The sequence below is a fragment of the Corvus moneduloides genome, chromosome 29, assembly GCF_009650955.1.
Source record: "Corvus moneduloides isolate bCorMon1 chromosome 29, bCorMon1.pri, whole genome shotgun sequence".
In the NCBI taxonomy this organism is placed as follows: Eukaryota; Metazoa; Chordata; class Aves; order Passeriformes; family Corvidae; genus Corvus; species Corvus moneduloides.
The window spans coordinates 2,116,607-2,142,516 of NC_045504.1; the positions used below are offsets into that span (position 1 = coordinate 2,116,607).

The following is a 25,910-nucleotide window of genomic DNA, read 5'->3' on the forward strand; positions in this document are numbered from 1 at the left end:
GATGGCGGCGGCGGGCGCGGGGGCCGGGCCCGGGCCCGGCGCGGGACCCTCGGCCGGAGCCGGTGCGTCCAACCCGCGCAAGTTTAGCGAGAAGATCGCACTGCAGAAGCAGCGGCAGGCGGAGGAGACCGCGGCCTTCGAGGAGGTCATGATGGAGATCTGCTCCACACGGGTGAGGACGGGCCGCCGCGCCGGATGCGCCGCGGGGCGGGGGGGGGGGCGGGCCGGGGCGGCGGGGCCGTGAGGGGCTGCGGGGAACCGGGGCTGAGGGGGTGGGGGGAGCCGGGGGAATCGTGAGGGGCTGAGGGGGGTTCTTGAGGAGCTGGCGGGGGCCGTGATTTGAGGGGTCGTGAGGGGACGGGGGGAGGGGGCGAGGTTGTGGAGGGGCTGCCGGGGTCGTGAGGGGTGGGGGGGGCCTGTGAAGAATTTGGGGAGGGGGTTAGAGGGGCCTAGGGAGGCTGTGAAGGTGTTGGTGGGGGGGAGTTGGAGGGGTCGAGGGGTGCTCCGAAGAATTTGGTTTGGGGGTAGAAGGGTCCAGAGGGGTTCTGAAGGATTTTGGGGGGGGGAGTGCGAAGGGTTGGAGGGGGCTGTGAAGATTTTGGGGAGGGGGTTAGAGGGGTCCAGGGGGGCTCCCGGTGGATCCCGGCGTGTCCCGCGTGCCGGCGGCGCTTCCAAGCGCAGCTCCCGGAGTTGGGGTGGGAAAAGGATCCCTGATCCCTCGGATGCCACCCCGCGTCCCCCTCCGTGAGGCTCCGGGCTCTGTCCCTGTCCCCCGGGGACCCTCGGGATCCTTCCCGGATTCTGCGGGATCCGGCGGATGCTTCGTCCTGGCTGATGCTCAGCCTGAGCTCGGCTGGAGCCTGGGACAGGATCCTGGGAGCTGATCCTGGCGTGGGATCTGGGATGGGATCTGGGATAACTCCCACTCAGCAGCTCCGGGAAGGGCGAGTGCTGCGTCCGAGGGCAGCTTGGAGGGATCCTGGGGTATCGAGAAGGCCGGGAATGCTCCAGATGTGCTTTCCCAGGCAGGGGAAGCATCGGGAGGGGCTGCTCAGGAGCTGCCCCGCGAAACCGATGGGAATTTCGTGTCCATGATGCCGGGTTTTGGTGGAATTTGGTGCTTCCCGGCCAAACTGCAGGGTGGATGAGCGAGGATGCGGAGTGTGGAATCCGGGAAGAAGCTCTCCCAGGGGATGGGGGCAGCTCTGTCGCTGGGAAGATCCAGGGAAAATCCAGTAGAGCTTTAAAAACCGGGAATTTTTGGTTCGAAGAGCCCCAAATTTGCGGGGAGCCGGGATCTGGGATGTCACCGGCACGGTGACAGGGACATCCTTGGAGAGTTTGGGAATGGGCTGGAGCTTTCTGTCCGTTCTTGGGGAGTTTAGGAATGGGGTGGAGCATCCCTGGAGAGTTGGGGAATGGGCTTCTGCCGTGCTTCCATCCCCAGGGATTTTGGGAATGGGCCGGAGCCTCCGGCCCTGTTTGCAGAGCAAACAGCTGGTTAATGTGCAGCCGGGGCAGCAGGACTGTCCTGATCCCTGCCTGGAACCATTCCTCCGGGAATTCATTCCCTAATCCCTTCCTGGGGTGCTTCTTCTGGGAGTTCCTTCCCTAATCCCTGCTGATTCCTCCAGGATCTGTTCCCCGCATGTGGGATCCGCAGCCCCCCGAGCTTTGCTCCGCAATTCCTGGAGTTTTTCCTAGCTGTTTCTGAGCTGCTCCCGGATTCCAGGCTCCCGCAGGGATCCTGGCTCGGAGCTCGGAGCGCGATCCCAAGACCTTAAGTCCCAGCGCAGCTCCGGGCACTAATCCCACCAGCTGCTGCCTAAATCTCCTGGTTTTTGGGTTGTTTTCCTTGTTTTTCCTTCTGGATCTGGATTTCTACGGTTTGAAGCTCAGGAATTTGGTGTTTCCCATTTCTCAGCTGCTTTTTGGGCTTCAGCTTCTCTTTCCCTGGGATTTCTCCAGGCGCTGAGGAGCAACAGCTCTTGGATCTACTCAGGGACCTCCAGCTCCGAAGGGAAAGGGGGTTTGGGTGGGTCGGGATCAGGGAAACCCTCCTTCCCTGTGGATTGGAATGGGGAAGCCCTTCCTCCCTGCGGGTTTGATCAGGGAAACTCTTCTCCATCAGGATGCCAGAGGGGGGGATTGGGCCATCCCCTGGTGCTGGAGGGGTGGTGGGGGCCGTTCCTTTTCCGGGATGCCGGGATGAGGCCCCTGCCCGGGGGGACTGCAGGCTCTCCCGGCGGTGTTTTCCTGGGATCCCCTTATCTCCCGCTGCGCTTTGCTGTGACTCCTTCCCCCGGCCTTGAGTCCCGCTCCGGGCTGGAATCTCCAGGATGGCCTTGGCGTGGACGAGGTGCCCGCTGGAAAATCCCTGCGGATCCGTGGGGATGGGCTGATCCCGGAGCCTGTCCGGGACGGTGGGAAGGCGGGGGCTGCCGGGCTCGGGCTCTCCTCTGGGAATGCGGAACGTGGATCCCCGCTACGCGTTCCTGACCCTCATCCATCCTGCTCTGGAGCGCCCATGGATGCAGGAAGGGGTCTCTGGAGTGGGAAGGCGATCCAATGGATCCACAGATCCAACGTGGGGAGCGATGCTGTGCAGGAAGGGGAGCGTGGGTGTCCCATGGGGCTGTGAGGGGCTGTTTGAGGGGTCCCCTGAGACCCCCCTGACGTGTCCCCCCCGTTGTGTCTCCTCAGCTGCAGGCGCAGAAGCTGCGGCTGGCCCACAGCCGGGGGCCCTTCTACAGCGGCTCCCTGCCCAACGTCAACCAGATCGGCACCGGCGTTCCCGAATTCCAGGTGATCCCCAGCAGGATCGGGGGGCTGGCAGTGTCTGGGGTGGGGAACCGGCGGCTGGGGGGACTGAGAGGAGCCGGCTTGGGGATGGATGGGGACAAGGGGATGTTCCCTAATCCCTTCACCCGCTCCCAGTTCTGGGACTCGAGGGGGAGCTGCTCCTGAGCCCCCTTCCCAGGTGGAATCACCTCCCCTTCTCCGCAGGGTCCGTCGCCGCTGGATTCCACGCGGAGCACGCGGCACCACGGGCTGGTGGAGCGCGTCCAGCGGGACCCGCGCCGGATGATGTCCCCCCTGCGCCGCTACGTCCGGCAGATATCCTTTGTCCCGTGTCCCCAGCGCCGTCCCGGCGCTCCCACCCTCCCCTCGGGATTCGGGAGCCCCCGGCTCTCCGTGTGGCCCTTAACGTGTCCCCCACATCGACAGCTCTCCCTACGGACCCACGTACCTGTCACCTCCGCCCGAGCCCAGCTGGAGGAGGTAATCCCCTGCTTTCCCTGCATCCCCGGTGCCCCTTCCCATCCTGGAGGTTTGGGAATGGAAGAGGCCCCGGCACAGGCTCCGGCTCTGTCCCTGGAGTGTCTCTGTCCCAGTGCGGGGTGTGACAGCCACGTCCCTGTCCCCATCCCGTGCCATGGCAGGGAATGAGGTCATGGGTCACTGAGGGGTGTCCTGCCTCCTCCATGGCTCCTCGTCCCCCATCCCCTTGCCTCCCCTAATCCCACTTTCTCCCTCCGCAGGACCATGCCCTGGAGCAATTTCCCGATGGAAAAAGGACATTTATTCCGGCTGCCCTCGGCTCTCAACAGGTAATGGATTGTTTGATCCTGTTTTATCCCTGTCCCCAAGCCAAGCTCCAGCCATTCCTTGGGACCCCTGGGGAGGAGGTGGCCCTGGAGACCCCTGAAGAGGCCCCAGAACCCCCCTGGGGAGAAGGTGGCCCCCAACTCCCCCTTAGGGCCCCCCACTGGAGGGGTCCCTGTCCTCCCCTGTGCCACAGCTGAACAATGTCCCTCTTTGTCACTCGCCCCGGCAGCCTTGTCCCAGCCCTCCCCTGCCTCCTCCGCCTCAGAACAACTCACTGGGAACACACCGGCTGCCCCCACCCCTAAAGGGTCCCCAGGGGGGTTCCAGGGGGTCCTGTTGTCCCCCCACGCTGAGGGTGAAGGAGGAGACAGGACCAGAGCCGGTCTGGTGGCACAGGGAGAGGGACCCCAGTGGGGAGGGGTCGCAAGAATGGCAGAAAGGGCTGGGGCTGGGGCAGGGGGGGCTGGGGCCGGGCCCGGATCCGTGCAGCTCTTCCCGTTTGCAGGACGAATTCCGACTCGGCGCTGCACACGAGCGTGATGAACCCCGCGCCCCAGGACGCCTACCTGGGCCCCTCGCAGGCTGGGCCCCCCCCTGGCCGCCGCACCGGTGAGCTCCCCTCACCCCCTGCACCCCTCAGGGGCTCTGGGGAGGGGTCCCAGTGCAGCCCCATCCCCTTCGTGCTCCCCTGACCCTCCTGCTCCCCAACAGGTTTCCTTGACGGGGACTCGGACAGCAAAGGTGAGCCTGGCCCCCACCTGTGTCCCCAGGTCCTCTCTGGTGTCCCCCCCTCTGTGTCCCCCTCGTCCCGCTGACCCTTCTCCCTGTTCTCAGTGTTTCTTTTCCAAGTGCCTCCCATCGAAGAGAACTTCGACGACAACAAGCACTCGCTGAAGCCCTGGGACACCAAGAAGGTGGGTGGGGATGTGGGGATGTCCCCCTGTGTCCCCCCCGCTCCGTGTTTCCCCGTGTTCCCCCCTTGCTGTCCCCCACCCCTGTGGCCTGGCCTGGCCTCATTCCTGTACTTTGATCCCACAGCTCTCTTCCTCCTCGGCCCGGCCCCGCTCCTGCGAGGTCCCGGGAATCCAGTGAGTGCCGGGAGGAGCTGGGATGGGGAGGGGGATCCCGGGGAGGGGCTGGGGGTAGGGAAAGGGTTGCTGGGGATGGGGGATGTTTGGGAGCGGGTGGGTGCTGGGGAGGGGCTGGAGCTGGACAGGAGGACACTGGGGGACACTGGGGAGCGGCTGCTGGGGGAGGCAGCCCCGTTCCTGCCCTGATCCTGTCTCTCCCCCCTCCCCCAGCATATTCCCATCCCCGGATCAACCTGCCAACGTGCCCCTCATGCCCTCGGCCCTCAACACGGGCGGGTCCCTGCCTGACCTGACCACGCTGCACTTCCCATCCCCCCTGCCCACCCCTCTGGACCCCGAGGAGGCCCCGTACCCCCCCCTGAGCGGGGGCAGCAGCACCTCCAACCTGGCCACCACCATGACCCACCTGGGCATCAGCGGCACCGGCGGCGTCGGGCTGGGCTACGACCCCCCAGGTGAGCCGGGACCCCTCCCCACACCGGGGGCACACAGAGAGGCCAGAGATGATCCCGAGGCTGGGAACTGCTGTGGGGGACACAGAGAGCCCCTGGCCAGTGTCCAGAAAAGATGGGGACCCCCTGGCCAGCGTGGGGGGGGACACAAAGATGTCCCCCAGGTGTCCCAGGGCAGCTGTGGCAGCAATTGGCAGCTCCAGGGATCCCAGTCTGGGATAGAGGCTCGGCAGTCTGGGAGCGGGGTGGGGATGGGGTCCGATGGATGTGGGGGTGCCATGGGTGTGGGGGGGAGCCCAGCTCCCACCCTGTTGCCCTCCTGCTCTGTGGGGTCCAATGGTACTGTGGGGGCCTGGGGGGAGCCCGGCTCTCCTTCCGTGGGGTCTGACGGCGTCAGGGGCCTCGCAGGGGTCTGGGAGGAGCCCCGGTGCCCCCTCACGCTGCTGTCCCCCTGCCCGGGGTGTGTGTCCGTCCCTGTGTCCGTCTCCATCGTTTTGGTCACTTCATCCCCCTCCATCCCCCTGGGAGCCCCGTCCGGGCCTTCCCGGGGCGTGGGGCCGTGCCGGGGGGTAACGGTGCTCTCTGTTTTTGTCCCCACAGGACTCCCCTCACCTCTGCAGAGCTCCCTGAGTAACCCGTCCCTGCAGTCCTCCCTGAGCAATCCCAACCTCCAGGCCTCCCTGCGCAGCCCCTCGCTCCAGGCCTCCCTCAGCAACCCCTCGCTCCAGTCCTCCCACAGCAGCTCCTCCATCCCCTCCTCTCTCTCCAACCAGTCCCTGCCTTCCTCCCTGTCCTCCTCGCTCTCCAACCCCTCGCTGCCCACGTCCCCCCGGAGCCAGCCCCTCCAGTCCTCGCCCAGCAACCCCAGCCTGCCCTCGGGGCTGGGGGGCTCCTTCGCGGCCACCTCGCCGCGCCGGCGGGTCCCGCTCAGCCCCCTGTCCCTGCCCGTGGCCGGCGACTGCAGACGGCAGCACCCCAAACAGTTCTCACCAACAATGTCACCCACATTGTCCTCCATCACCCAGGTACGCATCGTCCCCACGCTCCAGCGCCGCCGCCTCCGCCTCCTCTTCCTCGGCCTCTTCCTCGTCCCCCTTCTCTTCCTCATCCCCTGTTCCTCTTCCTCATCCTCGTCGCCTTCCTCCTTTCATCTTCCTTCTCCTTCTCCTCATCCTCCGTGTTGTCCTCACACTCCTCCTCTTCCACTTCCTTGTCCCTTTGCTCCTCATCCTCTTCCCCATCTTCCTCTTTCTCCTCCTCCTTTTCTTCCTCTTCTTTGTCCTGTTCTTCCTTCTTTCTCCTCTTCCCCATCCTTGTCCTCCCTGCCATCATCTTCGACCTCTTCTTCGTCCTCTTCCTCGTCTTCATCCTCCTCCTCCTTGTCCTGTTTGACCTCAACTTCCTCGTCCCTTTCCTCCTCCTCCTCCTCCTCCTCCCCTTCACTTTCTCGTCTCGTTTCCATCCTCATCTCACCCACACCCCAGGGCCCCCCCCTCGCCCCCACCCCCCCACGGGCCCCCCTGCGTGCTCAGGGCCAGTGGGGGGGACACCCGGTGTCCCTCCCAGCCCCCCCACTCCCCTCAGAGGGGACCCCGGCCCACCCTGGGGTCCGGGTGCAGCCGTGGCTGAGTTCGGGGGTCTCAGGGATGGCTCCCGCCGCCGCCGGTGCTGGGGGGGCCGGGGGAAGCCCCCCACGCTCGGAGGGCCGGTGCTGACCCCCCCCTCCCCATTGTCTCTGCAGGGCGTCCCCCTGGACACCAGCAAGCTGCCGGCGGACCAGCGGCTGCCGCCGTACCCCTACGGCCAGCCGGGAATGCTGCTGGGCTCCCAGCCCCCGCCGCGGGCCCCCGCGCCCCCCCCCGCGCCCCTACAACCCCCCGTACCCCCCCGGCACCGCCCTGGGGCAGCCCCTGGCACAGCCCCCCAGCGACTTCGGCCTGGGCAGCGTGAGTGGGGACGTGGGGATGGGGACCTCTCTAGGGGGGTCGCTGGGGGGGGGGAACGTGGGGATGGGGACCTTGAGTTCAAGAGGGTCATCTGGGGGGTGGACATAGGGTCAGGGGACCCTCCATGGGGTCTGGAGATCCTCTGGGTGGGTCACCAGGGGGGAGATGGGGACAGGGCACCCTTTGTGGGGTCACTTCTAATGTGTCCCTCCCCGCAGCTGGAGCAGTTCGGGATCGGGGAGAGCCCCCCCGGGAACAGCGGAGGGTTCCCCGAGGAGTTGGGGGCCCTGAGTTACCCCCCGAGCGAGGGGGGCTACGACCCCCCAGGCCTGAACCGCCCAAACCTGAGCAACTGCAGCCGCCACGGCCCCATCCCCAACATCATCTTCACAGGTGGGGGTCCCTGGGGTGTCCTGGCGGGGGTCTGGGGGCTCTGAGAGGGGAGCTGGGTGTCACAGGGGGTCTGTGGGCTGTCACGGGTGGGTGGCTGGGCTGGGAGCTCGGGGAAGGGGGCACAGGGTGGCACAATGTGGCCGGGCTGGGGGCTGTTTGGGGGCATCACAGGAGGTGGGATGGGGGCTTGGAGCAGTGCCCCGGGGGTCCCTGGGGTGTCACGGGGGGCGTTTGGCCTGGGGTCTCTGCGGGGTCGTGCTGACCCCCGTGTCCCCCCCCACCCTTCCCCGCAGGCGACTCCCCCCCCGGGCTGTCGAAGGAGATCGCCACGGCGCTGGCGGGGGTGCCGGGCTTCGAGGTGGAGGGGGGGTCTCTGGGGGGTCTGGGGGGGCTGGAGGAGGAGCTGCGCATCGAGCCGCTGACGCTGGACGGGCTGAGCATGCTGAGCGACCCCTGCGCGCTGCTCACCGACCCCGCCGTCGAGGACTCCTTCCGCTCCGACCGCCTGCAGTGAGCCCGGGGGGGCCCCGGCCCCGTGCCCCCCCCGCCATCCCCACCCCCCGGCCCCGCCGCCCGCTGCGCTCCCGCTGAAACGCCCGGGACAACCCCGGGAAAATGCCGGGAAAACGCCGGGAAAAGCGGGCACGGGCTGCCGTGAGGGCACCCCGAACCTGGCTGGACAGGGCTGTGACTGCCCCCAGCGAGCCCCGGGGGGGCCCAGCACCGTGACCCCCCCTCCCCAATTCCTGCCTCCAGACCCCAGCGGTCGCTGTTCTCCCGGGAAAACCCTGGGAAAAGCGGGCAGGGGGCTCCAGCCGGGCGCTGCCGGCCCTATGGACCCTCCAGACTGTTGCTGTCAAGGGCTCTGACTGCCCCCAGCGAGCCCGGGGGGGCCCCGCCGCCACGACCCCCCCCCCAATTCCCACTCCAGGACTGCCCCTCGGCCCCACCAGTCACTCTTCTCCCGGGAAAATCCTGGGAAAAGTGGGGAGGGGGTTCCAGCTGCAGCTGTCAAGGGCTCCTCCTGCTCCATCTGACTCCAGCGAGGCTGGGGGGGGGTCCTCAGCACCACGACCCCCCCCCAACCCCCCAAGTTCCCACCCCCCAGCCCCCACCGATCCCTGTTCTCCCCAAAAAACCCCGGGGCCGCCTCAGAGCCAGGAAAATTGGGGAGGGGGAGACAATCCGGGCACCCTATGCCCCCCCCCCAACACCAAGCCTGGGGGGTTCCACCCAGAGCCCCTCCCCTAATTCCCACCCCCAGACCCGACCAGGCACTGTTCTCCTGGGAAAACCCTGGGAAAATTGGGGAGGGGGGGGCAATCCAAGCACCCCCAGCCCCCAAACCCCGGTGAGGGGGTCCCGGCCCCCCCAGGGTGGTTGTACATAACCCCGTAGGTAGAGACCCCCGGGGGGGGGGGCGGGGGAGGGGGGGGGCTGCTTCTGCCTTTACTTTATCATTTTTCCGGCTAATCATCATGTTTAAGGAGAAATCCCGCTCCCCCCCCCCAATATGTACCCCCAGCCCCCCCCCCGCCCACCCCCCCAAATTACCCAGCTGCCGGGGACGTGTAGAAAGCACTTGTAACTTTGCCCCCCCCCTCCCCCAAATTGCCCTCCCCCCGCCCCGGGGGAGCACGGGGGGGGGAGGGGGGGGCCCCCGTCCGCGGGTGGGGGGCCCTGGGCCCCCCCCGGAGGGAGCCAGAGTGATTTATTATTATTATTATTTTTTAAAATATATTCTATGTTAATTAAATGCCCCCGCCGGCGCGTGGTTGATTTTGGGGGGGTTACAAGGTGGGGGGAGGGGCTCAGCTGCTCCAGCTCCCGCCCCCAGCCCTGTCAGGCTGTTGGGGCTGGGGTCACTTAGTGGGGAGGGAATAAGGGGGTCCCTAATGGGACCATTTTGGGGGGGGGGGGGAATGGGGTTTCTTACTGGGGAGGCAATGGGTTCTTGCTGGGGGGGGTAATGGGGTCCCCCGTGTTCCTTGGGAGGGGGCTCCTTAGTTTTCCTGGGGAAGGTCAGAGGGGGTCTCTGGGTGACCCTGGCAGCTCCTATGGGATCTGGGGGGGGGGGGGATTCTGAGGATCTGGAGGGTCCTGGGGGGGATTTTGGGGGTCGCGGGGGGGAGGGGGGGGGGGTTGGGGGTGATGTACCCTGGAGGGTACCGCGAGTCCTCCGCGCCGGCAGGGGGCGCTGTCGCGGGCGGCGGGGCCGGGCGGGCGCGCGCGGTCGCGGCCCAGCGGAGCCCAAAGACGCGGCCCCGGCCCGGCCCGGCCCGGCCCGCAGGTACCGGGGGGGAGGCCCCGGGAGGGCCGGGCCGGGGGTCCCGCGGGGCTGCGGGGGCTGCGGGGCCGGGAATGGGGCCTGCGAGGCCGGCGCCAGGACCCGGGCCGCCTGTGCGGCCTGTGGGGCCGGTGTGGGGGAGTCACCGGAGAGGACACGGAGATGGGGACCCCGCCGGGGGGGGAGGGGGGGGGGCGGACATGGGGATGGGGGAGCCTCCGGAGGCGTCATCCGGAGGGACACGGGGACAGAGGATCCTCTGGAGGGGTCATCGGGGGGGAGCACACGGGGATCGGGGACCCTCCCAGGCTCTCCGCAGGATGTGACCCCCCCCAGCCAGGGGCTGTCACTGTCCCCCCCCAGGGGGGTCTGGCCGCCCCGTCTGAGGGGGTGTCACTGTTCCCAGGGGGTTGTGAGCCCCGATCCAGAGGCTGTGACCTCCATAGCCGGGGGTGCCCTCCTGGGGTCACGGTGCCACCCCCGTGGCCCTGCCAGGGGTGTCCGGGTTGGGGTCGGGGCTGTTTGGCCCCCCCGGTGTGGGGGGGCCGGGCTGACGTGGGCGTTCAGGGCCTGGCGCCCGCTTCCTTCCCCTTTCCTGCTCCCCCCCCGTTCTCCGGCTCCGGAGGCTCCAGGGACCCCCCCGTGGGCAAGCCAGGGGTGCTGGGGACGGGGAGGGGGTCTGGGGACACTGGAGGGGGGGGCTCTGGGAACGGGGGGCTTTGGGGACGGGATGTTCTTCTGAGGACCGGGGGCGCTGGGGACAGGGAGGGGGCACAGGAAGGGAGCGGGTCCCCAAAGCAGGGGCGTAGCTCCCAAACCGGGGGTGCCTCAGGGTGGGGGTCCTTGCTCCGGGCACTGCCGAGGGGACCTCCCCGTGCTGGCGGGGGCTGGCTGGAAGGTTCGGGGGGGTCCCCGTGTCCCGCGGCGTGACCGGAAACCTCCTCCCTTCCCGTCTCCCGGGGCAGCGGCGGGGCCGGGGCCGGGGGCAGCGGCGGGGGTGGTGGCATCGCCCGTGTCCCCGCAGATGCTGTGACAGCCATGTCGGACGAGAAGCCCCCCCAGCTCGTGGATTACTTCGTGGTGGCCGGGCTGGCGGAGGCGTCGCGGGCGCTGGAGGAGGAGCAGCAGCCGCGGCCGGCGCGGCCCGGGGAGCCCATCACGGACGTGGCCGTGATCATCCGCTCGCAGGGCGAGGAGGTGCCGCAGGGCTTCACCTGCATCGAGACCACCACGTCGGGCCACCCCGTGGACCTCAACGCGGGGCTGCTCAACAACCCCCAGATGTTCCTGTGCTACAAACGCGGGCGGGACAAACCCCCCCTGATCGAGCTGGGGTAAGTGGGGGGGGGACCCGAGTCCTTCTCTGGGTCACAACAGCTCCGTGGGATGCTCCAGGGGAAGTTTGGGAAGCTGGGAAAGGACCTGAAGGTGCTGGTGGCAGCGGCTGGACACGAGCCCACGTGTGCCCAGGCAGGCAAGAGGCCAGGGCACTGGGATTGTACCAGTGTGGGCACAGGAGCAGGGCAGGGATTGTCCCTGTGCTGGGCACTGGACTCGAGTCCACAGCCTCAGGTTGTGCCAGGGGAGTTCAGGCTGGATGTGAGGAGGAATTTCCTCCTGGAAAGGGCGGCCAGGCCTTGGAAGGGACTGCCCAGAGAGGTTTGGAGTCCCCATCCCTGGAACTGTCCAAGGAAGGGCTGGACGTTGGTCTGGGTGACCGGGTGGAGATCGGTCACAGCTCAGATTTGGTGATCCCGGAGCTCTTTCCCAGCCTGGATCATTCCGGGATCCTGCTGTGGGGACCGCAGCAGCTCCTGGGGTTCCCCTCACCCTTCTCCCCCCTCAGGGTGCACTATGAGGGCAAGGACCGCCCGAAGCCGGGCTACCAGATCCTGGACACGACCCCCTACAGCCGCTCGGCCAACCTGGCCTCGGGGTCCCCAGGCCACCAGCGCACGTTCCTGACGTTCCGGCGCGCGGCCGAGCCCCCCGGCCACCACACGCTGGGGGTCACCGACATCTGCCTGGTGATGCCCAGCAAGGGCGAGAGCACCCCCCACACCTTCTGCCGCGTGGACAAGAACCTCAACACCAGCATGGTGGGTTTGGGGGGTCCCTCTCGCCCCCCCTGGTGCTGCCCAGCCCCCGCTGACCCCCAAAACCCCGGTCCCTCCTTGCAGTGGGGCCCCGCGTTGTTCCTGTGCTACAAGATCGCCGTGGCCAAGGGCAACACGCTGGTCTACGAGGCAGGTGGGGACCTTGGGCTGGGGGTTCTGGGCCCCCCTGAGAGGAGCTGGAGTTGTTTATTGTCATTATTAATTTTTTAAAGTATTTTCCATGTTAATTAGTCTCCCCCAGCCGGCATGGGGCTGATTTGGGGGAGGTGCAGGAGCCCCTGGGTATCCTCAGGGGGGTTTGGGGAGCACAGGGTGGGGGCTGCGTCATCACCCCTGGAGAGACCTTGACAGGCCAGGAGTCTTTGCTAAGAGTCACTTAGTGGGGAGGGGGGGACAATGGGGTCCCTTTACTGGGAGGATTGGGGGGGTGACAATGGGGTCTTCTACTGGGGAGAGGGGACAATCTGGTTTCCTGTTGGGGGGAAGTTTTGGGGGATGGTTTTGTGGAGCTGTGGGCACTCACCTGGCTGCCTCCTCTTCACTGGGGTGGAGGAGATGACCTGGCGGGCGTCCGTGTGTCCCATGTGTCCGCGTGTCCACGTGTCTGGGCGTCCGTGTGTCCGTGCAGGGCTGCTGAGCCGCTACCCTGAGCAGGACAGCGAGTCCTTCCCTCTGCCCGAGTCGGTGCCCGTGTTCTGCCTGCCCATGGGGGCCACCATCGAGAGCTGGCCCGCGGGCACCAAGTACCCCCTGCCCGTCTTCTCCACCTTCGTCCTCACCGGCGCCTCGGGGGACAAGGCACGGCAGCACAGGGGGCTCGGGGGGGGACGCAGGGTGGGGATCCCCACTGTCACGGGAGGGTTTGGGTCCCCGTGTCTCAGCACCCACATCCCCGGTGCTGTGGGACCGGGGGATCCCCGTGCCCGGGGTGCCCTGACGGCCGCTCCCCGCAGGTCTACGGCGCCGCCATCCAGTTCCACGAGGCGTTCCCGCGGGAGCGGCTGTCGGAGGCGCAGGCGCTGCGCCTGGGGCTGCTCAGCGTGGTGGACCGGCGGCCGGTGCCCGGGCGATCCCTGCACACCCGCAAGAGCATCTGCGTCCTGTCCCACTGGCCCTTCTTCGACGTCTTCCGCAAGTTCCTCATGTTCATCTACCGCTACTCCATCTCGGGCCCCCACGTGCTGCCCCTGGAGACGTGAGCGCGGACAAGGGGGGTCCCGGGGGGGCGGGGGCCGCGGTGACCCCTCCGCTGACCGGGCCGCTCCGCCCGCAGGCACATCTCCCACTTCATGCACAACGTGCCCTTCCCGTCCCCGCAGCGCCCGCGGATCCTGGTGCAGGTCAGTCGCCTGGGGAGGGACTCGTGGTGACCCCAGCGCGTCCCCGTGTCCCCCAGCACGTGTCCGTGTCCCTGCAGATGTCCCCGTACGACAGCCTGCTGCTGTGCCGGCCCGTGTCCTCCCCGCTGCCGCTCAGGTAGGGCTGGAGGGTGCCGGGGGGTGCGGGGGGACAGGTGGGGAGGGGTTGTGGGTGACCAGACCATGTCCCTGCCCGCAGCGGGGCCAGTTTCCTGACGCTGCTGCAGAACCTGGGCCCCGACAACGCGGTGGCGCTGCTGGTGGCCGTCCTGACCGAGCAGAAGCTGCTCATCCACTCCCTGCGCCCCGATGTGCTGACCAGCGTGGGAGAAGCCCTGGTGGCGGTGAGTGACCGCAGGGGACGCCGCGGGGCTGGGCACCCGCTGTGCTGGGGATCCTGGTCCCACAGCGACGCTGGGGACCTGTGGCACCGGGGATTCCTGCCCCACAGCACTTGGGATCACTGTCCTGCGGTGTTGGGAACACTGATCCCACTGTGCTGGGGACCCACCGTGCTGGGGATCCTGGTCCCACAGCGACGCTGGGGACCTGTGGCACTGGGGATTCCTGCCCCACAGCACTCGGGATCACTGTCCTGCGGTGTTGGGAACACTGATCCCACCATGCTGGGGATCCGCCGTGCTGGGGATCCTGGTCCCACAGCGGTGCTGGGGACCTGTGGCACCCACAGCACTCGGGATCACTGTCCTGCGGTGTTGGGAACACGGATCCCACCATGCTGGGGACCCACCGTGCTGGGGATCCTGGTCCCACAGCGGTGCTGGGGACCTGTGGCACCCACAGCACTCGGGATCACTGTCCTGTGGTGTTGGGAACACTGATCCCACCGTGCTGGGGACCCACCGTGCTGGGGATCCTGGTCTCACAGTGGTGCTGGGGACCTGTGGCACCGGGGATTCCTGGCCCACAGCACTCGGGATCACTGTCCTGTGGTGTTGGGAACACTGATCCCACCGTGCTGGGGACCCACCGTGCTGGGGATCCTGGTCCCACAGCGGTGCTGGGGACCTGTGGCACCCACAGCACTTGGGATCACTGTCCTGCGGTGTTGGGAACACTGATCCCACCGTGCTGGGGACCCACCGTGCTGGGGATCCTGGTCCCACAGCGGTGCTGGGGACCTGTGGCACCCACAGCACTCGGGATCACTGTCCTGTGGTGTTGGGAACACTGATCCCACCGTGCTGGGGACCTGCCCTGCTGCAGATCTCCATTCCACGGTCCCGTTTTGTGGTGCTGGGGACCTGTTGTGCCGAGGACCCCGATCCCACAGGACTGGGAATCCTGGTCCCGTGGCATCGGTGATCCTGGTCCCACAGCTCCAGAGACCCCATCCCGCGGCGCCGGGCCCCCCCATCCCACCTGGCGGGGGCCCCGCGGCGCTGACCACCCTCATCCTGTCCCCAGATGATCTTCCCCCTGCGCTGGCAGTGCCCCTACATCCCGCTGTGCCCGCTGGCGCTGGCTGACGTGCTGTGTGCCCCCGTGCCCTTCATTGTAGGCATCCACTCCAGCTACTTCGACCTCTACGAGCCCCCCCGCGACGTCATCTTCGTCGACCTGGACACCAACACCATTTTCCAGTGAGTGTCCCCAGGGCTGGAGGCGGGTGGGCCGTGCTGGGGTCCTGGGGGGTGCCAGGGGGTCCCGCCCTGCCCTCGTGCCTGTGTCCCCAGGAGCGAGGAGCGGAAGCTGCTGTCGCCCCGCGCACTGCCCCGCCGGCCCTGCAAGGTGCTGCTGGCCTCGCTGCACAGCCTGTCCCAGCAGCTGGACGAGCGTGAGTGGGGGTCCTGGGGGTGTCCTGAAGGAGTCTGGAGGGTCTGGGGGTCACCACATCCCCCACCTCTGCCGTTACAGAGTCACAAAATAGCCCAAATCGGGAGGGACCCACCAGGGTCAAAGGACACCCTGAAATCCCCCTCGTCCCTGGGAACCTTTCCCAGACAGAATCAGAGCCGTGCCCTCACTCCCTCATTCCCTGGGCATCGCTTCCCAACCATTCCCCAGCCAACTGGACCCACCTCGGGGCTCTCCGGCCACGGGACTCATCCCGTCCGTGTGTCCCCGGTGCCGACGCCGTCCCCCCCCCTCCCTGCGTTGTGTCCCCGCAGTGCTGAGCGCGCCGGGCGAGGAGGAGCCGCCGGAGCTGGTGCTGAGCGACGCGGAGGCCGCGGGCGCGCGCCGGGCGCAGCTGGAGCTGGAGGCGCGGGCGGCCTTCCTGCGCTTCATGGCCTGCGCCCTGCGCGGGTACCGCTCCTTCCTGCGCCCCATCGCGCCCGCGCCCGCCCCGGCCGGCCGCGACGCCGGGAGCCTCTTCGCGCTGCAGGGTGCGCGGGGAAGGGGTGGGATGAGGGAGGGAACTTGCCTGGGGTGTCCCAGTGAGTCTTGACCCATCCCAGCCGTCCAGTTCCGTCTCTTGTTGTCCCCATCCCATCCCATCCCCTCCTGTCCCATTCTGTCCCATCCCACCTCACCACGTCCCACCCCATCCCACTGACCCCATCCCCGTGTCCGGCAGGGTTCCTGCGCTCCCGGGAGCGGGCGTACCAGCGCTTCTACGGGCAGCTGCTGCGCACGCAGCTCTTCACGCAGTTCATCGAGGACTGCTCCTTCGCCAGCGACCGCGAGCCCTGCCTCGAGTTCTTCGACACCTGCGTGGACAAGGTGCGTCCCTGCGTCCCCTCCGCGTGTCCCCGCCGTGCTCCCGGTGACCCCATCACCCCTCTGCAGGTGCAGGTGGACCTGGAGAAGCCTGAGGACACGCCCCTGATGGAGTTGGATGACCCCCGGGGTGGGGAGCACACGGTGTTCATCACCCCCCCGGAGCAGCCGGCGGGGCCGGACGGGGCTGAGCCCCCTGCCCGGTACAGGTGAGACCCCCCCCGTGCCCCACCCCTGCATCTTCCCCTCCCTGAACGCCCCTCACCCGTGCTCCCTCCCCCAGGTATGATGGGTTCCCCACGCTGTGCCCAGAGCTGCTGGAGCCTCCCCGGGACCCGCTGGTGGCACAGCTGTGCCAGGCCCGGAGCAGCGCCCCGAGCAGCCCCGCCCCACGGCGCACCAAGCAGGTGAGGGACAGCACCTGAGCTGGGATACCTGGTCAGGTGCCCATGTGGGAGGAGGACACTTGGACAGGGTATCCCTGTGAGCTGTGACACCTGGCCAGGTGCCCAGATGGCACAACACCTGGACAGGTGTCCCCTTAGATCTGACACCTGTCCAGGTGCCCTCCTGGACGTGGCACTGAGGGGCTCAGCTGCTCTTCCCTGACTCTCCCTCGTCCCCCGGTGTTCCCAGGAGATGAAGGTGGCCCAGCGGGTGGCCCAGAAGTCGTCGGCGGTGCCCGAGCTGTGGGCACGGTGCCTGCTGGGGCACTGCTACGGGCTCTGGTTCCTGTACCTGCCCACCCACGTGCGCGCCGCCCCCGCCAAGCTCCGCGCCCTGCAGCTCGCCTACGACGTCCTGCGCAAGATGGAGCAGCACAAGGTGGTGCTGCCTGACGAGGTGGGTCAGCTCCTGCTCCAGATCCTCCTGGAAAAGGGGATCTGGTGCTGGAATGGGGAGTGCTGGAGTCACCGAGCCCGGAGGTGTCCATGGGGCGGCTGCTGAGGGGAATGTCCAGTGCTGTGTCCAGTTCTCAGGGCAGGAGGGACTTGGAGGGGCTGGAGCGTGTCCGGAGAAGGGGAAGGGGCTGGAGTAGCAGGAGAAGGGTCTGGAGAACTCCTGAGGGAGCTGGAGGGGCTCAGTCTGGAGAAAAGGAGGCTCAGGGGGGACCTTCTGGCTTTTCCTGAGTGCAGCTGGAGGGATTTGGGATCTGATCCTGGGGAACGGGGCCAGGACAAGAGGGAACGGCCTCGAGCTGTGCCAGGGGAGGCTCAGGGTGGATATTTGGGAAAACCCCTCCTGGAAAGGGCAGCCAGGCCTTGGGAGGGGCTGCCCAGGGAGGGTTGGAGTCCCCATCCCAGGAGGTGTCCGAGGAAGGACTGGACATTGGTCTGGGTGACCAGGTGGGGATCAGACCCAAGTTGGACTCGGTGATGCTGGAGCTCTTTCCCACCTGGATAACTGGGGGATTCTGAGGGTGGGGGTCGTGGCCGGGGGTGCCCCAGGCTGACGTGGCGCTGCCCCCCAGGTGTGTTACCGCATCCTGATGCAGCTCTGCGGGCAGTACGGGGAGCCCGTGCTGTCCGTGCGCGTCCTGCTCGAGATGAAACGCGCCGGCATCGTCCCCAACACCGTCACCTACGGCTACTACAACAAGGTGACCCCGAGGGGACGCGCTGGCCAGCGGTCCTGGCGGTTCCCCTGGCCACCCCTGACCACCCCGTGTCCCTCTGGCAGGCCGTGCTGGAGAGCAAGTGGCCGGCAGGGACTCAGGGAGGGCGGCTGCGCTGGGCCAAGCTCCGGAATGTGGTGCTGGGGGCGGCGCAGTTCCGGCAGCCCCTGCGGCAGCGGGAACGCCGGAGTGCCGCCGGAGACCCCCCGGGTGAGGGGCACGGGGGGAATTGGGGGGGGGGGAACGTTGTCACCCCACTCACACCCCCCTTGTCCCCTCTCGAGCCCCTCTGAGTCAGGGGGCTGGGGGGGGGACACCCCATTGACTCTCCCCCGTCCCCTCTTGCCAGGGGCTGAACCCCCCTGGGTTGGGGGGGTGTTTATGGGGGTCAGTGGGGGGAGGGGGGGCCTTGTCAGCCCCATTGACACCCCCTTGTCCCCCCCCGTGTCTGAGCCCCCCCACGGATGGAAGCGATGAGGGGCTGCTGGCACCGACCCCCCCCTTGTCCCTCCCCACTTGTGGGCATTGGGGGGGCTGCTGGCACTGACCCCTCTGTCCCCCCCACAGGTGACCAGCCTCCCCCGGCCCCCCGCCCCCCCCTGCAGCGCCAGACCACCTGGGCGGGCCGGAGCCTGCGGGACCCGGCCCCGGCCCCGCGGCTGGTCAAGAGCGGCAGCCTCAGTTTCCCCCGGGGCGAGGGGGGGACGCGGATGGGGCTGGGGGAGCCCCCCCTGCTCCCCGTGACGCCCCCCCTGCCACCCTCCCGCCCGCGGGGCCCCCCCGGCTCGGCCGATGGGAGCCTCTCGGACATCGCCACGGACGAGAGCGGCGGCGATGAGGGGCCGGCCGGGGGTCCCGGGGGGGGTCCCGGTGGGGTGACCCCACGCCGGGGGCTGGCGGCCAAGCTGCAGCAGCTGCTGTCCCCCGGGAAGCGGCCACCCCCGCGCCCCACAGAGCCCCCCCGGGAGCCCGGGGCGCGCCGGGGGTCGGAGCAGCGGGATGGGGACCCCCCCTCACGCCGCAGCCCCGCCGAGACCCTGCTGCGGCCCCGGGAGCGCCCCGAGTCCACGGCGTCGGAGGTACCGGGGGTCCGTGTGCCAACGCGTGTCCCCGTGGGTCACTGCGTGTCCCTCTGTCCCCCCAGCCGTCCTCCCTGACCCCGTGTCCCCCCTCCCCTCCACCAGAGCTCCGTGTCCCTGGGCAGTGAACTGGACCTGTCCGATGCCTCGGGGGGCAGCACCGGCGCCCCCAAATCCACGGAGCCCTCCTCGGATGGGACAGCGGGGACAGAGCCCCCCGCCCTGGAGGTGAGAGAGGGGGGGACAGAGCTCGGGTTTGGGGGGCAGAGCTCGGGTTTGGGGGGTAGAGCTCGGGTTTGGGGGGTAGAGCTTGGGTTTGGGGGGTAGAACTCGGGTTTTGGGGGGTAGAGCTTGGGTTTGGGGGCCAGAGCCCATTTTGGGGGGCAGAGCCCAGTTTGGGGGGCAGAGCTCAGGTTTGGGGGGTAGAGCTCGGGTTTTGGGGGGCAGAGCCCAGTTTGGGGGGCAGAGCTCGGGTTTGGGGGGCAGAGCTCGGGTTTGTGGGGTAGAGCTCGGGTTTGGGGGGTAGAGCCCATTTTGGGGGGCAGAGCTCGGGTTTGGGGGGCAGAGCTCGGTTTTTGGGGGCAGAGCCCATTTTGGGGGGTAGAGCTCGGGTTTGGGGGGCAGAGCTCGGGTTTGGGGGGTAGAGCTTGGGTTTGGGGGGCAGAGCTCAGGTTTGGGGGGCAGAGCTCGGGTTTGGGGGGCAGAGCTCGGGTTTGTGGGGTAGAGCTCGGGTTTGGGGGGTAGAGCCCATTTTGGGGGGCAGAGCTCGGGTTTGGGGGGCAGAGCTCGGTTTTTGGGGGCAGAGCCCATTTTGGGGGGTAGAGCTCGGGTTTGGGGGGCAGAGCTCGGGTTTGGGGGGCAGAGCTTGGGTTTTGGGGGGCAGAGCCCAGTTTGGGGGGCAGAGCTCGGGTTTGGGGGGGCCGAGCTCGGGTTTTGGGGGCAGAGCTCAGGTTTGGGGGGCAGAGCTCGGGTTTTGGGGGCAGAGCCCATTTTGGGGGGCAGAGCTCGGGTTTGGGGGGCAGAGCTCGGGTTTTGGGGGGCAGAGCCCATTTTGGGGGGCAGAGCCCAGCTCAGGCCGCAGTGACCGGTGCCCCCCAGGTGCTGCTGTCCAGCTGCTCGCGCTGCCCGGGCTGTGCCGGGCTCGTGTTCGACGAGGAGCTCATGGCCGGCTGGACCTCGGACGATTCCAACCTCAACACCTCCTGCCCCTTCTGCTGCCGCTCCTTCGTGCCCTTCCTGAGCATCGAGATCCGCGACTTCCGACGGCCCCCCAGGTGAGACCACCCCCCCACCCAGACAGCCCCAGGGACCTCCATCCTCTGCAGGGACACCCCCATGTCCTCCTGACCCCCCGATGTCCCCGAGGTGTCCCCGACACCCCTCTTTGCTCCCCACCATCCCCCCTTCCTTCCATCCATCCTCTGGGGAACCCCAAACCTCCCCCAGTGCCCCCCATTCCCATGACCCCCCCCCATTCTGTCCCACAGCCCCCCCGGGGCCGGCCCGGTGCCCCCCTCCCCAGAGGGGCCGGTGCTCAGTGACCGCCGGCGCTGCCTCGAGCTGGACGAGACCCCCGAGCTGTGCAACGGCTGCGCCGACACCCCGGTACCGGGGGGACACCGGGACTGGGGGGAAACTGGGAATGAGGAGCGGGGATTCACCCGGGATTTTGGGTGGGGGTGTCCCTGCGGGGGCTGGGAATGGGGAGTGGGGATCCCCCCCCCATCCCGGTAATTTGGGGTTGGGGGAGTCCCGCCTGGGATTTGAGGTTACTGGGGGTCCCTGAAGGTGCTGTGGTGGGTCTGGGTTGGGCAGGGGTTCCTCATGGGCACAATTTGGGGGTGCCACATGTGTGTCCCGTATTCCCACGTCCTGGGGCATTACAGAGCTGGGCAGGGGGTGTCCCATCCCCAGGATTTGGGGTTACTGGGTCATTACAGGGCTGGGCAGGGGGTGTCCCATCTCCAGGATTTGGGGTTACTGGGTCATTATGGGGCTGGGCAGGGGGTGTCCCACCCCTGTAATTTGGGGGTCCCACGCGTATCGCCCCCCATCCCCAGGATTTGGGGTTACCAGGCCATTACGGGGCTGGGCAGGGGGTGTCCCATCCCCAGGATTTGGGGTTACTGGGTCATTACAGGGCTGGGCAGGGGGTGTCCCATCCCCAGGATTTGGGGTTACTGGGTCATTACAGGGCTGGGCAGGGGGTGTCCCATCCCCAGGATTTGGGGTTACTGGGTCATTACAGGGCTGGGCAGGGGGTGTCCCATCCCCAGGATTTGGGGTTACTGGGCCATTACAGAGCTGGGCAGGGGGTGTCCCACCCCTGTAATTTGGGGGTCCCACGCGTATCGCCCCCCATCCCCAGGATTTGGGGTTACCAGGCCGTTACACGGCTGGGCAGGAGGTCCATCACTGCCACAATTTGGGGGTCCCACGTGTGTGTCCCGTATTCCCAGGTCTCAGGGCATTACAGGGCTGGGCAGGGGGTCCATCACTGCCACAATTTGGGGGTGCCACGTGTGTGTCCCCCATTCCCACATCCTGGGGAATTACAGAGCTGGGCAGGGGGTGTCCCATCCCCAGGATTTGGGGTTACTGGGTCATTACGGGGCTGGGCAGGAGGTGTCCCCCACCATCCCCAGGATTTGGGGTTACTGGGTCATTATGGGGCTGGGCAGGAGGTGTCCCACCCCTGTAATTCGGGGGTCCCATGTGTGTCCCTCCCCATCCCCAGGATTTGGGGTTACTGGGCCATTACAGGGCTGGGCAGGAGGTCCATCACCGCCACAATTTGGGGGTCCCACGTGTGTGTCCCGTATTCCCAGGTCCTGGGGCATTACAGGGCTGGGCAGGGGGTGTCCCATCCCCAGGATTTGGGGTTACTGGGTCATTATAGGGCTGGGCAGGGGGTGTCCCACCCCTGTAATTCAGGGGTCCCACGCCTGTCCCCCTCCCTCGGCAGCCCCCGGGGCGCTGGGAGCGCGTGGCCTTCGCCTACCTGAGCCCGCTGGTGCTGCGCAAGGAGCTGGAGAGCCTGGTGGAGAACGAGGGCGGGGAGCTGCTGGCGCGCCCCGAGCTTGTGGACAGCCACCCCATCATCTTCTGGAACCTCGTGTGGTACTTCCAGCGCCTGGCCCTGCCCAGCAACCTCCCCCTGCTGCTGCTGGGCTCCCAGCACGCGCCCCGCGACCCCCAGGTGGGCTGTGGGGGGGCCACGAGGGGCTCGGGGGGGGTCTGTGAGGGGTTTTGGGGTTTTGGGGGGGGTCCTGCCTGGTGCTGAGCAGCCCCTCCCCCCCGTGCTGCAGCCCCCCGAGCCCTCCCGTGTCCGTGTGCGGCTCCTGTGGGATGTGCTGAGCCCCGACCCCGAGAGCTGCCCCCCCCTCTACGTCCTCTGGAGAATCCACAGTGAGTGGGGAATGGGGGTATGGGAATGGGGATTTGGGATTGGGGATATAGGAATGGGGATTGGGATGTGGGGATAGGGATTTGGGATTGGGATATGGGAATGGGGATAGGGGAATGGGGATTGGGATATGGGAATGGGGATTGGGATATGGGAATAGGGGATTGGGATATGGGAATGGGGATTTGGGATTGGGATATGGGGATTGGGATATGGGGATGGGAGTTTGGGATATGGGGATGGGGGTTTGGGATATGGGAATGGTGATTTGGGATTGGGATATGGGGATTGGGATATGGGGATAGGGGATTGGGATATGGGAATGGGGATAGGGGAATGGGGATTGGGATATGGGAATGGGGATAGGGGAATGGGGATTTGGGATTGGGATATGGGAATGGGGATAGCGGAGTGGGGATTGGGATATGGGAATGGGGATTGGGATATGGGGATATGGGATTGGGATTGGGATATGGGAATGGGGATAGGGGAATGGGGATTGGGATATGGGGATTGAGGATTTGGGATTGGGATATGGGAATGAGGATAGGGGAATGGGGATTGGGATATGGGGATTGGGGATTTGGGATTGGGATATGGGAATGGGGATAGGGGAATGGGGATTGGGATATGGGGATAGGGGATTGGGATATGGGAATGGGGATTTGGGATTGGGATATGGGAATGGGGATATGGGAATGGGGATTGGGATATGGGGATTGGGATATGGGATATGGGATATGGGAATGGGGATGTGGGATTGGGATATGGAAATGGGATATGGGATTTGGGATGTAGGATGGGGATAGGGGATGAGGATGTGGGATTGGAATATGGGAACGGGGATTTGGGAATGGGGATGTGGGATTGGGATATGGGAATGGGGATTTGGGAACGGGGGTTTGGGATTGGGATATGGCAATGGGTATTTGGGATTGGGGATATGGGAATGGGGATGTGGGAATTGGGGATATGGGATTGGGATATGGGATTCGGGATGTGGGATGGGGATAGGGGATGGGGATGTGGGAATGGGGATGTGGGAATGGGGATGTGGGATTGGGGATTTGGGAATGGGATATGGGAATGGGGATATGGGAATGGGAATGTGGGATTGGGATATGGGAACGGGGATTTGGGAATGGGGATTTGGGAATGGGGGTTTGGGATTGGGATATGGCAATGGGGGTTTGGGATTGGGGATAGGGGAATGGGGATATGGGAATGGGGATATGGGATGGGGATTTGGGATTGGGATATGGGGATGGGGATTTGGGGATATGGGATGGGGATTTGGGATTGGGACATGGGGATTGGGACATGGGGATGGGGATAGGGGATGGAAGGAGTGGGGCTCAAGAGCAAAGAGCGGGGTCGGGGACCCCTCGGGGTCACTCTGGCTCAGCCTTTGGGGTCCCCCAGGTAACCTCCCCCCGCGGCTGCACCCCTGGGGCCCCCCGCCCGCCCCGTTCTCGCTGACCTTCCTCGAGGCCCTGCTGAGCCACGTGGGGCTCAATGAGGTGCACAAAGCCATCGGGCTCTTCCTGGAGACCCTCGCGGCGCCCGGAGCCCCCCGGACCCTGCACAGGTACGCACAGACCCCCCAAAAATCCCCCCCAAAAATCCCCCCAAAATCCCCCCAAAATCCTCTGACGGCTCCTCCTCCAGGAGCATCTACCGGGAGCTGCTGTTCCTGACGCTGGCGGCGCTGGGCCGGGAGCACACGGACATCGGTGAGGGGGGACACGGGGGGCTCGGGGGGCAGATGGGGGTTCGGGGGGGCACCTGGGGGCTTGGGGGCACCTGGGGGGCTTGGGGGGACATGGGGGGCTCGGGGGGGCACCTGGGGGGCTTGGGGGGACACGGGGTCTCAGGGGGACATGGGGGGACACGGGGGGCTCGGGGGGGTACCTGGGGGGCTCGGGGGGGACACCTGGGGGCTCGGGGGCACCTGGGGGGCTCGGGGGGACATGGGGGGCTCAGGAGGGACACCTGGGGGGCTCGGGGGGGACACGGGGGGCTCGAGGGGACATGGGGGGCTCGGGGGGGGCACCTGGGGGGCTCAGGGGGACATGGGGGGCTCGGGGGGCTCAGGGGGCCCCTGGGGGGCTCGGGAGGGACACAGGGGGCTTGGGGGGGGGCACCTGGGGGGCTCGGGGGGACACGGGGGGCTCGGGGGGAACATGGGGGGCTCGGGGGGACATGGGGGGCTCAGGGGGGCACCTGGGGGGCTCGGGGTGGACACGGGGGGCTCGGGGGGACATGGGGGGACATGGGGGGCTGGGAGGGACACGAGGGGCTCGGGGGGGACACCTGGGGGGCTCGGGGGGACGTGGGGGGCTCGGGGTGGACACGGGGGGCTCGGGGGGACACCTGGGTGGTGTTGGGGGTGCTCAGGGGGGGACACCGGGGGTCTGGGGGGAAGCATGGGGGGTTCAGGGGAGCTTTCAAAGGAGGGCACACTGGGGGTCTCAGGGGGTTCAGGGCTGAGCCCTCTCTGTCCCCCTCCTCAGCCGCCTTCGACCGCCGGTACCGCTCGGCGCTGGGGAAGCTCGGGGGGGCCCTGGGCCGGGACGAGCTGCGGAGGCGCCGGGCGCAGCCCCCCAGCGCCAAAGCCTCCGACTGCCGCCGCACCTTCGGGGCCCCCCCAGAGTGCTGAGCGGGGATGGGACCCCTCCCCCGGGCTGGAAACTGGGAGAAAGGGACCCCCAGGACCCCTCCCCAAATGGTCCAGGGTGGGAGAAGGGACCCTCCCCACCCCAACGGGGGAATGACTCTGCCAGGGTCCCCTCAAAGTGTGACAGGGACCCCCTGAGTGTTGGGGTGTTGGGGGAAGGGACCCCCCGGGACCCCCCTCAAATGCTCCAGGGTGGGAGAAGGACCCCCCGGTATTAGAGATGGGACAGAGCCCCCCGAGTGTTCCAGAGGGAAAGAAAGGACCACCAGCCCCCTCCCCACCCCCCGCCCAAAAAATGTTCCAGGGTGGGGAGAAGGGACCCCCGGCAACCCCCCCAGGCTCACAGCGGGTTTTATATGTCAGTGTTAATATATTTTTATTTATTTATTCACCTCCCCCCAAAGTGAGAGCACGGGTGGGACGGGCAGGGGCGGCTCTGGGTGTTTCCCCCTCCTCATTTCTGCCCCGGTTCTCCCCCCCGGGGGGGTTGGGGATGTTTTTTCCCCCCCCCTCAGGTGGTGACAGGGCAGCTGGGGGGGCTCTGGGTGTGTCCCCCCCTCCATCTCCACCCCTTCCGCGCCCACCGGGTGGTGGGGGGGGGTTTGGTGGCCATTGGGAGGGGGTTCGGGGCCGCCCCCTCCCCTTGCACTGTGCAATAGCAGCCCCCGCCCCAGGGGCCTGTAAATAAAAGCTGCTGCGGTATTTTCCTCGCTGTCTCCGGGGTGATTTTTTTCTTTTTTGGCGGGGGTCTGGCGATGCGGAACCCCCCCGAGGGCGGCAATGGGGGGGGGAAGCTGAGGCCGTGTCCGCCATCTTGGATCCTGGCACGGCCCGGGTGCTGCCCTCAGGCCGCCATCTTGGAACCGGGCACGGGCCATGAGGCCTCGCAAGCGCCGGGCCCTGGGCGCTGCCGCCCCGCCGGGCCGGGGGCCGTGAGGGGATTGTGCCCGGTGCCCTCGGTGCCGGGACCACTCCCAGAGCCACGCGCGGCCTCTCATCGGCGCCACGTGGGGCGGAACCGGACCGATACTGGGCCCGGAGCCGGTACGGCGGCTGCGAGGAGCCAAAACTCCCTCACGGGCCGGGGGAGAAGTCGCGCGCCGCCACCGCGCGCCGCCCGCGGTACCCGGATGTTCAGACTCGGGGACCCATTAAAGGCGCCCCGCGGGGAAGCTCGGCGCGTTTCTATTGGTACAAC

General features: G+C 67.4%; 2 protein-coding genes across 5 annotated transcripts; both read left to right on the top strand.

Moving 5' to 3' along the window:
* The first annotated feature begins 1 nt into the window (after position 1).
* Positions 2 to 8,079, top strand: CRTC2 (CREB regulated transcription coactivator 2). The gene is given in 15 exon segments (XM_032093136.1): positions 2 to 172; positions 2,704 to 2,805; positions 3,007 to 3,117; positions 3,221 to 3,282; positions 3,543 to 3,611; positions 4,115 to 4,218; positions 4,321 to 4,350; positions 4,444 to 4,523; positions 4,648 to 4,697; positions 4,911 to 5,155; positions 5,753 to 6,177; positions 6,894 to 7,004; positions 7,006 to 7,098; positions 7,317 to 7,491; positions 7,785 to 8,079. Coding segments are annotated over 15 exon segments (2,049 nt in total). The 3' UTR covers positions 8,006 to 8,079.
* A 1,641-nt stretch (positions 8,080 to 9,720) lies between these two features.
* DENND4B (DENN domain containing 4B) lies at positions 9,721 to 25,419 on the top strand. 4 transcript variants are annotated; one of them, XM_032093094.1, is made up of 27 exons: positions 9,721 to 9,778; positions 10,795 to 11,112; positions 11,625 to 11,877; positions 11,959 to 12,028; positions 12,524 to 12,693; positions 12,849 to 13,090; positions 13,169 to 13,235; positions 13,313 to 13,371; positions 13,453 to 13,597; positions 14,682 to 14,857; positions 14,951 to 15,051; positions 15,386 to 15,601; positions 15,793 to 15,938; positions 16,005 to 16,144; positions 16,219 to 16,342; positions 16,572 to 16,778; positions 17,407 to 17,535; positions 17,616 to 17,760; positions 18,118 to 18,629; positions 18,735 to 18,857; positions 19,728 to 19,903; positions 20,117 to 20,234; positions 21,595 to 21,828; positions 21,938 to 22,037; positions 23,458 to 23,623; positions 23,704 to 23,768; positions 24,549 to 25,419. In XM_032093094.1, exons 2-27 carry the CDS (start codon positions 10,817 to 10,819, stop codon positions 24,692 to 24,694), a joined length of 4,326 nt encoding a protein of 1,441 aa, XP_031948985.1. In that variant the 5' UTR covers positions 9,721 to 9,778; positions 10,795 to 10,816; the 3' UTR covers positions 24,695 to 25,419. The 4 variants fall into 4 exon arrangements, with proteins under 4 accessions (XP_031948985.1, XP_031948983.1, XP_031948984.1 ...); XM_032093093.1 differs by having other exon boundaries at positions 9,722 to 9,781; positions 10,803 to 11,112; XM_032093092.1 differs by having other exon boundaries at positions 15,793 to 16,144.
* Positions 25,420 to 25,910: the final 491 nt, after the last annotated feature.

Coding starts and splice junctions, on each gene's coding strand:
- DENND4B (XM_032093092.1), top strand. CDS start 10,817: ATGTCGGACGAGAAGCCCCCCCAGCTCGTGGATTACTTCGTGGTGGCC. Junction 13,236..13,312: donor GCCCGCGGATCCTGGTGCAG/GTCAGTCGCCTG, acceptor GTGTCCCTGCAG/ATGTCCCCGTACGACAGCCT. Junction 23,769..24,548: donor CCGGGAGCACACGGACATCG/GTGAGGGGGGAC, acceptor CCCCCTCCTCAG/CCGCCTTCGACCGCCGGTAC.